The 12,610-nt window shown below is 36.8% G+C and overlaps 1 protein-coding gene across 2 annotated transcripts; it reads right to left on the bottom strand.

Moving 5' to 3' along the window:
• Positions 1-5,945: 5,945 nt before the first annotated feature.
• Positions 5,946-12,398, bottom strand: LOC117299894 (proteasome subunit beta type-3-like). Of its 2 annotated transcripts, none has more exons than XM_033783486.1 (6): positions 12,198-12,398; positions 11,453-11,637; positions 10,743-10,850; positions 9,403-9,580; positions 7,612-7,706; positions 5,946-7,198 (listed from the first exon to the last, which is right to left on the bottom strand). In XM_033783486.1, exons 1-6 carry the CDS (start codon positions 12,198-12,200, stop codon positions 7,150-7,152), a joined length of 618 nt encoding a protein of 205 aa, XP_033639377.1. In that variant the 5' UTR covers positions 12,201-12,398; the 3' UTR covers positions 5,946-7,149. The 2 variants fall into 2 exon arrangements, with proteins under 2 accessions (XP_033639377.1, XP_033639378.1); XM_033783487.1 differs by lacking the exon at positions 12,198-12,398 and adding an exon at positions 11,786-11,976.
• Between the last annotated feature and the right edge of the window lie 212 nt (positions 12,399-12,610).

The following is a 12,610-nucleotide window of genomic DNA, read 5'->3' as shown; positions in this document are numbered from 1 at the left end:
GCTGCCTAGGTCAACTTAATTGTAATGATCGTACTTCATTACAAGTTTGTAGACAGAATACATAGTAACATGTAATGATATAATTCCTTACAAGTTAATGTATTGACATAAAAGATTGCATGTTTGTAATGAGGTACTTTATTACACTCATGCAATTATAACATACTTGCAATAAAGTACCTTATTGCAAGTATGTCAAAGTTTCAAGTGCTTAATGAACTACTGCATTACAAGAATGAAACAAGTTAAGTAAATTTGTAATGCAATTGCTCATTACAATTATGAAACAACATTAGGTTATGTGTAGAGGTAACTCATTAGAAATATAAAGACAACAAGCTTGTCAGGAAGTGTACAATGATTGGTTTAACATTACTATTACTGAATTTGAATATTGTATTAAATATGAATGGTAACTTTTATTGTGTGCAGTCTGTCTTTCCGTTATTCATCCAAACAATATTATTAGTGTCCTGGGGTACCCCCACATGGTGGCCACCATGTTCTTTATTAATAGTTATTATTTAAGGACATGTGACACATTTGGTTCAGTAACTCTTATTGGGGTTTTTATGGTCATGACATTGCATGGACGTTTATTGAGGGTAATTGAGCGCTCATTAATATGCTAATTAATTACAATGGTCATGGCATTGTATGAATATTGAGGGTATTTGAGTCCTCATTAATATGCTAATTAATTACAATGGTCATGGCATTTAATGATTATTCATGGTATTTGAGTCATTCATATGCTAATTAATTACAATGGCCATGGCATTGTCTGTTGTTTATTGAATGAATTTGAGTCCTCATTAATATTCTAATTAATAACAATGGTCATGGCATTGTATGATTATTCATGGTATTTGAGCCCTCATTAATATGCTAATTAATTACAATGGTCATGACATTGTATGATTATTCATGGTATTTGAGCCCTCATTAATATGCTAATTAATTACAATGGTCATGGCATTGTATGATTATTCATGGTATTTGAGTCATCATTCATATGCTAATTAATTACAATGGCCATGGCATTGTCTGTTGTTTATTGAGTGAATTTGAGTCCTCATTAATATGCTAATTAATAACAATGGCCGTGACATTATGTTTATTAAATTATTCAATAAATAAACTTCATATTGAATATTGCTTATTTCTTATTTATCTATTTTCAAAAACTCATGATTGTAACTTACTATTTATTATGTATTCTTTTTGTAGAGGCCAGACGCTGTACAAGCCTAGGCTTTCTGTCTGCGACTTCCCCATACTATTATAAAGTTCTTTAATTAGTTTTTCCCTTAAACTGTACATGTACACATGATATGGACAGAAATAAACCTGAAACCTGAAAAACAAAGCTAGTTAGTCCATAAATAAGTGCGTGTCTTGGAGGTTGCTGTCACAATACAGTTTTTGTATCGTAAAAGAAAAAGAAAAAAAGAAATTCTTCCCAAATTAAATATTCTTCCAAAATTAAATAAATACAATCCACATCTACTCAGCTCTTATAGCATCCATAGAAAGTAAGAAAAGCCATACAAAAATAAATTGTTCATATTTCTGAACCAAATTATTATATGTGCAAAACTCCATAGTGACTGCACTCACTGAGCCACGATTGCACATTCAAAAACTATAGGGGGCGCTTTCCAGGGTTGCTGCTGCCGGCCCTCAACTTTGATAATGCCAACGGTATATAATCTTGTGACTTCTGCACCTATGGCCATTGGTTGCTGCAGCAATGTTGAAAGTCATTCAATCGAACATGGTCTCAATAGATTGTAAAGGAGTGGAAATTTCGTTTGATGGTCCAGTTACTGAATAGAAGTTGCTTTTCTCTTTTTAATAAGATAATTACAGGTTTTATCTTAGAGAAACTATTTTGTATCCATAATTTTTGCAGAAACATCTGGACTAATCATTTAAAGCGGGAACTTAGCTATAAACATTATGCGAGACCTAACATAGGAAAGTTTACCTAAACTAGGAAGCAAGTTGTTAAACTTTGTGGCTATTACAAAGGAAAGTTTACCTAAGCTAGGGAGCAAGTTGTTAAACTTTGTGGCTATTACAAAGGAAAGTTTACCTAAGCTAGGGAGCAAGTTGTTAAACTTTGTAGCTATTACAAAGGAAAGTTTACCTAAGCTAGGGAGCAAGTTGTTAAACTTTGTAGCTATTACAAAGGAAAGTTTACCTAAGCTAGGTAGCAAGTTGTTAAACTTTGTGGCTATTACAAAGGAAAGTTTACCTAAGCTAGGGAGCAAGTTGTTAAACTTTGTAGCTATTACAAAGGAAAGTTTACCTAAGCTAGGGAGCAAGTTGTTAAACTTTGTGGCTATTACAAAGGAAAGTTTACCTAGGCTAGGGAGCAAGTTGTTAAACTTTGTGGCTATTACAAAGGACAGTTTACCTAAACTAGGAAGCAAGTTGTTAAACTTTGTGGCTATTACAAAGGAAAGTTTACCTAAGCTAGGGAGCAAGTTGTTAAACTTTGTGGCTATTACAAAGGAAAGTTTACCTAGGCTAGGGAGCAAGTTGTTAAACTTTGTGGCTATTACAAAGGAAAGTTTACCTAAGCTAGGGAGCAAGTTGTTAAACTTTGTGGCTATTACAAAGGACAGTTTACCTAAACTAGGAAGCAAGTTGTTAAACTTTGTGGCTATTACAAAGGAAAGTTTACCTAAGCTAGGGAGCAAGTTGTTAAACTTTGTAGCTATTACAAAGGAAAGTTTACCTAAGCTAGGGAGCAAGTTGTTAAACTTTGTGGCTATTACAAAGGAAAGTTTACCTAAGCTAGGGAGCAAGTTGTTAAACTTTGTAGCTATTACAAAGGAAAGTTTACCTAAGCTAGGGAGCAAGTTGTTAAACTTTGTAGCTATTACAAAGGAAAGTTTACCTAAGCTAGGGAGCAAGTTGTTAAACTTTGTGGCTATTACAAAGGAAAGTTTACCTAAGCTAGGGAGCAAGTTGTTAAACTTTGTAGCTATTACAAAGGAAAGTTTACCTAGGCTAGGGAGCAAGTTGTTAAACTTTGTAGCTATTACAAAGGAAAGTTTACCTAGGCTAGGGAGCAAATTGTTAAACAAATTGTGGCTATTACAAAGGAAAGTTTACCTAAGCTAGGGAGCAAGTTGTTAAACTTTGTAGCTATTACAAAGGAAAGTTTACCTAAGCTAGGGAGCAAGTTGTTAAACTTTGTAGCTATTACAAAGGAAAGTTTACCTAGGCTAGGGAGCAAGTTGTTAAACTTTGTAGCTATTACAAAGGAAAGTTTACCTAGGCTAGGGAGCAAATTGTTAAACAAATTGTGGCTATTACAAAGGAAAGTTTACCTAGGCTAGGGAGCAAGTTGTTAAACTTTGTAGCTATTACAAAGGAAAGTTTACCTAAGCTAGGGAGCAAGTTGTTAAACTTTGTGGCTATTACAAAGGAAAGTTTACCTAAGCTAGGGAGCAAGTTGTTAAACTTTGTAGCTATTACAAAGGAAAGTTTACCTAAGCTAGGGAGCAAGTTGTTAAACTTTGTGGCTATTACAAAGGAAAGTTTACCTAGGCTAGGGAGCAAGTTGTTAAACTTTATAGCTATTACAAAGGAAAGTTTACCTAAGCTAGGGAGCAAGTTGTTAAACTTTGTGGCTATTACAAAGGAAAGTTTACCTAGGCTAGGGAGCAAGTTGTTAAACTTTGTAGCTATTACAAAGGAAAGTTTACCTAAGCTAGGGAGCAAGTTGTTAAACTTTGTGGCTATTACAAAGGAAAGTTTACCTAAGCTAGGGAGCAAGTTGTTAAACTTTGTAGCTATTACAAAGGAAAGTTTACCTAGGCTAGGGAGCAAGTTGTTAAACTTTGTAGCTATTACAAAGGAAAGTTTACCTAGGCTAGGGAGCAAGTTGTTAAACTTTGTGGCTATTACAAAGGAAAGTTTACCTAGGCTAGGGAGCAAGTTGTTAAACTTTGTAGCTATTACAAAGGAAAGTTTACCTAAGCTAGGGAGCAAGTTGTTAAACTTTGTGGCTATTACAAAGGAAAGTTTACCTAGGCTAGGGAGCAAGTTGTTAAACTTTGTAGCTATTACAAAGGAAAGTTTACCTAGGGAGCAAGTTGTTAAACTTTGTGGCTATTACAAAGGAAAGTTTACCTAGGCTAGGGAGCAAGTTGTTAAACTTTGTAGCTATTACAAAGGAAAGTTTACCTAGGCTAGGGAGCAAGTTGTTAAACTTTGTGGCTATTACAAAGGAAAGTTTACCTAAGCTAGGGAGCAAGTTGTTAAACTTTGTAGCTATTACAAAGGAAAGTTTACCTAGGCTAGGGAGCAAGTTGTTAAACTTTGTAGCTATTACAAAGGAAAGTTTACCTAAGCTAGGGAGCAAGTTGTTAAACTTTGTAGCTATTACAAAGGAAAGTTTACCTAGGCTAGGGAGCAAGTTGTTAAACTTTGTGGCTATTACAAAGGAAAGTTTACCTAAGCTAGGGAGCAAGTTGTTAAACTTTGTAGCTATTACAAAGGAAAGTTTACCTAAGCTAGGGAGCAAGTTGTTAAACTTTGTGGCTATTACAAAGGAAAGTTTACCTAAGCTAGGGAGCAAGTTGTTAAACTTTGTAGCTATTACAAAGGAAAGTTTACCTAGGCTAGGGAGCAAGTTGTTAAACTTTGTGGCTATTACAAAGGACACACTAGCTGAAACATGCAAAGTACATGAACACTTTCGTACACAACAATTATTACATGTAAATAATAGCAATTGAAATTGTTTGTCAGACTTCTTTCTCAAATATTCACAGATGATCTTGTATCTTCTTATTTTCACCTTGTTTTCAATGCAAGTTTGCAACAGCAAAAAGAAGTTATTCTTGGTAAGGGGCTGCAAGAAGACATAAACTAAAGATGGAACTCGGGGGGAGCTGAAGATATGAATTGGAATTCCTCTTAAAACAGTCTAGATTGTATGATGGAGGGAAACAAGCACCAGCCAAGGAGTTCCAAAGAGATACAGTACGTAGAATAAAGCTGTTGGATTGACTCTTTGTTTTTATATATCAGCAGAGCAGAAAGCTTGGTTTCATGCTCACCCACCGCGATAGAAGAACCAGGCAGGTCACATCGGAAAAACATTTGAAGAAAAAAATGGAGGCTGGGTACAGACCTACCATGGGAAAGAGGTTGTAACATTGATCTTTTGCAACGTTCTTACATTGTCCAGCCGGCAAATGGATTTAAAATAAAGATAGAAAACACACACTCATACAGATGCAGTATTGTCTATCTTTGTAAGAAATTTTATTTTGATATCAAGAGAATTAGGCCAAAACAAAACATGCATGTAAAGAGGGTCTTAAAGGCAGTGCACACTATTGGTAATTGTCAAAGACTAGCTAGCCTTCACAGTTGGTGTATCTCAACATATATGCACAAAATAATAGACCTGTGAAAATTTGAGCTCAATCGGTCATCCAACTTGCGAGATAATAATGAAAGAAAAAAACACCCTTGTCATACGAAGTAGTGTGCGCTTAGATGGTTGATTTTCAGACCTAAAGTTCTAAATCTGAGGTCTCGAAATCAAATTCATGGAAATTACTTCTTTCTTGAAAACTGTGCCACTTCAGAGGGAGCCGTTTCTCACAATGTTATTTCCCCCTTCAAACAATGAACCAGTGATGAGGATCTACTGTTCTTGTATGAAAATGTCACTGAATGGTAGTCAGTACACATTGTGGGAGAGCTTTAACTTTAATGTACATGTATATTGTACTTGCCATGTAGAGTTTCTTTTTAGAGAACTGTCTGGCTTTATTCTACAATCGCGGAGTAGATTTATCGGATGTTCGGGAGACATCTCAGTTCTGATAAGAACTGTCTTAAGAACAAACTCTACCTGGCAAGTAGATACACACATGGTGTTACTGCACACCAAATATATATTGATACCTCACCATGCAATGTAACGAATCCTATTCTTTTTATAAAACACAATGTTGGGACGTTATGTTTGTAAGTTGAACAAAACTTCTACTCACTGAGGCAAACACTGGTAAAGCCAGCAGCATAACCAGCATTTTCTATATGTATAAAAGCTCAAGTGTAAGCTAATTATCATAACATGAAGAGCTGCAAACAGGCTCAACAGACTTTTATCACGTGTCACCATCTTGGGAATGTTCCCTGTTTCCAATAACCGTAATGGATGCTAACATTCATTGCGCGTGGCACCAGACTATTATTTTGTTCAGCCTTAGTTTGGTTACATTGAGTTGAAATGGAGTAAAATCAAGATGACCACACCGTGACAAAGGTCTATTATCTGAAAGTATTTAATTAAAAGAACTTAAAACTTTGCAGTAAAGTGATTACTATTGCCAATTCAAGAAAACTCACAATGAGACAGATTAATGAAATATGTATAATATATCACCATATACAGAAATGACTTTGCATCTTTTTGCAACAATGGTTTGTGTCTTTGTCATAAAATAGACCCTAGCACATTTCACAAGAGTATCCAAATAATATAAAAACTGTCAGTCCAAACGCTAGCAACATCCGAAGTACATTTTATTTAAATGTGTAAGTTTTTAGATGGTAACAATTTTTGGCCATTTTTGATGTGCTTGCTAGTGATATCTATATGTAGTTCCAGTCCAATGGACCCTTTTCATGAAAAATGCTAATTACATTCATGCATGCACACATACCCTACTGGTTGGCAAACGCCAGAGTTGTGCTTTAAGCAGACTCACAATCCTGTCTCGTATCGCAGGCCATTAGCCATGTACAAAACAGTGCGATGTCCCCTCAGTTTTGCAAACCAAAATGTTAGTTCTCATGGGCTATTTGCAATTTCATGATTACATATTTCATGAGGGTCCATTGGTTGAAGTGATTATGAAGTAGCTCAATTCCAGGACCCATTCACCAGTGATGACAATAGACCGATCCATTAAGCTCCGCCCCATTGCATATTGACCAAACACACCGCAATGAAGGTCTGACAAATAAGGTTGTGCAGAAAGGCATTGAGCCCAACGTGTACTTGCTCCCATGTGCATCGTGGGCAGAGCCTACTGGATCGTTCTATTTCATCAATTGGGGTTTACACAAGTCATCACATACTGTACAGTATTTTGGGTTCGTTTGAGATCAGTCCATCCTTCCTTTCACCGTCCTTGTGGTGATTTTGTCTTTCTCACTGTAAGAATCATAGAATTTAAGAAAACAAAAGAACATTAATATCAATACAAATATCAACAGGAAAAATGTGTAAACATGGCAATAAAAGGGTAGGGACGAGTTCTTTCATGGCCGTTTAAATCAGGCAGTGCAGTTGCCATGTGATAAAGGCCCTCGCCTTCGACTGAGGCCTTTATCACACGACAACGACCCTGCAAGGTTTTAAACGGCCGTGATAGAACGAGTCACTACTCTTTTATTCCCATTCAGTTTTGGTTAAAAGGCGTAATAAAGTAAGAAATAAACTTATCCTAAGATAGGACGAGTTACTCATCCTAACTCCAAATAGGAGTAATCCTAGTGTTTTGCGAAATCGGCTGCTGGTCAGTTTCCCTGGAGGTTTATTATTTGATTAGTCCTATTGCTACTCACATGATGTGGACCACAGCTCCCCAACCAGATACTGCATCTCTATCTACAGCATTTAGTAATGCTTGAGAAGCTGTCTCAAAAAGGTCATCAGGCTCCTGTCAATATCAAGCAGCACAAGAGTAAAGTATGAACAAAGTATCGTTTCAGGTTATAAACTTTATCAAATACAACAGACAATTTTCAAGCTCCACTAATGCATTACAGGAAAAATAACCTAATTGTTGCGTAATTATTCCTGTAATCAGGTGATGGTCAATATAAATGTTGAATTAAGGGAACAAAAGGGTAGCGACGAGTTCTTAAACTGCTGTTTAAAACCGGCAGGGTCCTGGCGGTGAAGGCCTTTATCGCAAGGCCACGACCCTGCAAGGTTTTAAACGTCAGTTTAAGAACGAGTGACTACTATTTTATTCCTATTCATAAATGCCTTATTGGTTAAAAGACCTAATTAAATAAGAAACTCTGTAAAATTTATGGTTTAAAATGGCACAGCGAGATTGATCACCCCCAGAAACTGGGCTAACCGCTTAAACCTATCCGAAAACATCCGCTTATAAACAGCTCCAGCTGGTCATTATCAACCATTTAAACACCCCCATGTGACGCGCTCTCCACCAATAGGAATAGGGAAACTGTCTGACATATAAAAATACTTTAATATAATATTTATCATCTCTATGGGCCCTTTCACTGGTGATCTGTGCAGTGCATTGCTGCTTGCAGTGTAAACAAAATTATTTAACTATGCAGATGCCTATCTGCTCAGGATGTGTTAAATCTAGTTGTAGTAGGACAGTAGTAGTGCTGTGTTTATATCGTGCTTGCTTATGGAGCATGTGAAAAGACAAACATTAACAAGAACCTGTAAAAGTATTGTCACTAAAGTGTACGCATCTTACTCCAAGCATCGACTGCTTTTAATGCAAGTTAAAACCTCTCCAATGTAAGTTACAACCCCACACATGTAATTGGGTTAGTAATACACTAGTCTATATTACTAATACCTCATACATAGTCATCATCACGTGCCAGGTGTTTATTTTTATATTTACCAAGCGCGCACGCGAGTAATCCAGCACATGGTTTAGACGCATGACAATACTTGTCATGCACATTAGCACTGTACGACTGGGCTCAATTTCATAGAGCTGCTTAAGCACAAAATTTTGCTTAAGCAAAAAAATCCTTGCTTAGTAAAATCAGATTACCGGCCAAGACTCCACTCAATTGTTAAGCTAAGTAAACAACAGCTAAATACCAGTCACAAGCCATGTATATGGCATGAAATTTTGGCCAGTAACATGTGTAAAACAAGCGAGCTATTTTCGTGCTTAAGCAAATTTTTTGCTTAAGCAGCTCTATGAAATTGGCCCCTGGTCAGCCCGGGCGCCATTCTACTTGTCATGCACTTTATGATTGTAGTACTGTTGCATACATGCACTAACATCGCTCTAGCGAACATCCAAAATATGAACAAACTCATCATGTGCATTTTATTTCACAGTCGTCATTTACCCTTGCTCCGAATCATGTTCTGGTAACTGAATATGTATGAAGTAGTGTAAAACAAATATAACATGGTTTATAACGGATGATTAGTCGATATGAGCTCCACCCGGTATTGGAAGCTGGCAAAATAGTTCCCGAGACTCGGCAAATTAGTTCCCTCGGTTAGTCAACTTCCAATATACCTCAGGGAGATAATATTGACAAGTCAACCTCAAACCATGTTATATTTGTATAATATACATCCTCAATGACATTGAAAAAAAATAGATATTCCAAACTTACCAGATTGGGCACCCAGAGAGATTCACACATGCCATAAAGTTGTTCTGTACATGTTCCAGCTACTACAAAGTCATCAGTAAACATTGGACAACCAATCAGATCTAGATTACAAATGAATGGCTCACTGGTTTTAGGATCAAGTCCTGCAATAACTGGTTCTGTGAAGTATGGTCCAAATCTGCAGCAAAGAAAAAGGTCAAAGCAATGTTGATTGGTCTAGCCAAGTACAAAGCAAACGTTGACTAATAGCAAGAGGGGCAGCCCTGATACTTCATTTGCCGTCATTGCCCCCACCAATTGCCGCAATGCCCTTCAACAATTTTTGCCGTTCCCTTTTCTTGTTATTGCCAGCATGCTTTTTCTTCCTGAAAAAAATTATATTCAAGGATATCTGAGTGCAACATTCATCTCTAAAAATGGCACAGAAAATAGACCAAAAAAACAACAGTCCCACGTCGCTTTGCCTGTGATACTATGAAGGAATGATTTAGCCCATAATTTTCACGCATAACACACAGCAGTGGTGCACACATGGAAACAAGAATCTTCACAAATACCATAGCGCAGTCTGCTTCACACAAGCACGCACAGTGGTACAAAGTTCAACATATGCATAAAATAGCAAACCTGTGAAAATTTGAACTCAATTGGTCGTATAAGTTACGATATAATAATGGAAGAAAAAACACCCGTGTTGCAAAAGTTGTGTGCTTTCAGATGCTTGAATTCAAGAACTCAGCTGAGGTCTTGAACTCAGTTCAAATATTTTAGTGAGAAATTACTTCTTTCTAAAAAATTACAATACATACGTCAGAGGGAGCCGCTTCTCACAATGTTTTATACTATCAGCAGCTCTCCATTACTCATTACTCAGTAAGTTTTTATGCTGACAACTTTTTTGAGTAATTACCAATAGTATCCACTGCCTTTAAAGGCACTTGACATGTTTGTTAACTTCACTGGGTGTATCCCTACTAGCATAAAATGAAACCTGTGAAAATTTGGGCTCAATTGGTCATCGAAGTTGCAAGAAAATAATTAAGGAAAAAACACCCTTGTTACACAAATTTGTGTGCTTTCAGATGTCTCATAAAAGGCTTCAGGCCTGAAGTCTGCTAATATTTTAGTGAGAAATTACCTCTTTCTCAAAATCTTTGTCACAGGGAGCTGTTTATCACTGTGTTTTATTCTATCAATAGCTCTCCGTTGCTCCTTACCAAGTAAGTTTTTATGCCAACATTTATTTAGAGTGTTTAACAATAGTGTCCAGTGCCTTTAAGCCTGACATATGATTCCTTTACAAATAAGTCTACACAGTGGGGCGTTGCAGGTTTCCTCACCTTCTCTCGTAGAGTAAGTTTGACACCATATTCATAAATGTCTTGGGCTTGATATCTCTGTTTTCCCTCAGACAGTACAGGTTGAGACGAAATTTCAGACGATTAGCACTAAAATGAGAGGGGAAAGGAGAGCAACAAAAGATGATAAACATTTTTTCTTTTTAAATTTTACATTAAGTTGCATACATAATGTGGAAGTAGTGAAATGGTAATAATTTTTAAGTTTTTTTATATTAAATGCCTCAAAATGTCACAATTAGTTTATTTGATTCTTACAGTGTAAAGCCTGGATCATACTTCCTACGAACCGAATTTGACGTTAAATTGACGTCACAACCTTCCTTTCACAGGATATTAGCAAGTGAGTTGCCCAGAGTTGAACGGCTGCGAATTATTCATTGCAAATTTGTGTTTTGTAAACACACCTTGGTCTTAAATGTAAAATTAGAACTGAAATCTGGAAAAGAAAGGAAGTTCTGAGTTGCTGTTCACGGTTCAAGACAAGAGAGGGCCCTGTAACCAGGCACTATTTTCAAAAACTAGTGACCAGCGGGCATTGTTCCTGCAAAACACGCATGCACGATCACTATTCACCCCACGTGACCATGTTTCAGCCAATCAGAATACAGAACAAGCAAAAGGTGTGTTGTTAAGTGCCTAGTCTAGTACAACAATATTTAGTTGTATGGGCTAGTAGAGATGGTACTTACACTGTCTGTACATCTGTGGCAAGACCAGAAAGACCAACGTACAGCCTGGGACCCATTTCAAACAGCTTCTGGCAGTCCATAGAAACAGTTTGTGCTTGGATTCCAAAACGTCTATCAGCTGCTATAGCGACACAGTCTTTGCCGATCATTGCCAGAACGGCAGAGCCATTATATGACATAATACTCTACAAAAAGAGGAAAAACAAAATGATGATACCAAGTTAATCATTACTAACTGTGACGACATTACTTAAAACATTAACAAACAACTCAAGTGTTATTATGTTAAACAAAAATACTGTGAATTAAAAATATGAAAAAACTAAAAATTACAATACTCGGACTGGAAGAAAATCTAAAAAATAAAGTCTGAAAATAGTAGTTTCAATTCAGCCACTAAAGATGACCAATCATCCAAGCTCCCAGCTCTATTGCTCTTTTGCAACAACTATCCGAATGGTCGAGCTCAGAGGTCAGACTCAGAGTCAGACTCAGAGAGCTGTCTCTGGCCGGCCATGGCGGTACAACTACGTACCAGTGCCCTGCTGCTGCGAACATATCAATACCATTTCATACTCCAACCAACCAAAATTCAATAATTATAATGACTTCCTTGTATATTTTTTTTTTAACAATTAAAAATAAAAATTACAATACAATACAACAAACAAAACAGGTCAGAACAAACAATAAAAAATTAAAACAGTCAATGATGAATTTATTGATACATAAATAATTAACATACCATCTTGAATTTGATTGATGTGCTGTGCGAGGTGGATTCAAAGGTACTACTATTAAGTGGCTAGTACTTCTCTTGAATGAAGGACTCTCTTCTTTAGGATTTGGGAATAGGAGCTTGATTCTGAGTACAAATTTCAGTAACTTCTCAAAGAAGCCGCTCCATACACATGACATGCATGAAATGCACTATCATCTTCGCTGGTAAGTAACTTAATATGAGGTACACGAATGATTTACCGAGTACCAACGAAAATAATACCTTTCTGGTCTGGTATCTTTCAAATAGGCCCTTTTCGAAACCACGGCTTCCACTTTGGATTCGGCTTCAGGATCTGTCCTTTCGTCTGAAGCCCCGAGCATGTAAGCAAAAACACGCACAACTGGCCAAACAACCGCGGGGCCAATCTAGCCTGA

Source organism: Asterias rubens, chromosome 15, assembly GCF_902459465.1.
Source record: "Asterias rubens chromosome 15, eAstRub1.3, whole genome shotgun sequence".
Taxonomy (NCBI): domain Eukaryota; kingdom Metazoa; phylum Echinodermata; class Asteroidea; order Forcipulatida; family Asteriidae; genus Asterias; species Asterias rubens.
This window is presented reverse-complemented; position numbering and strand designations above follow the sequence as displayed.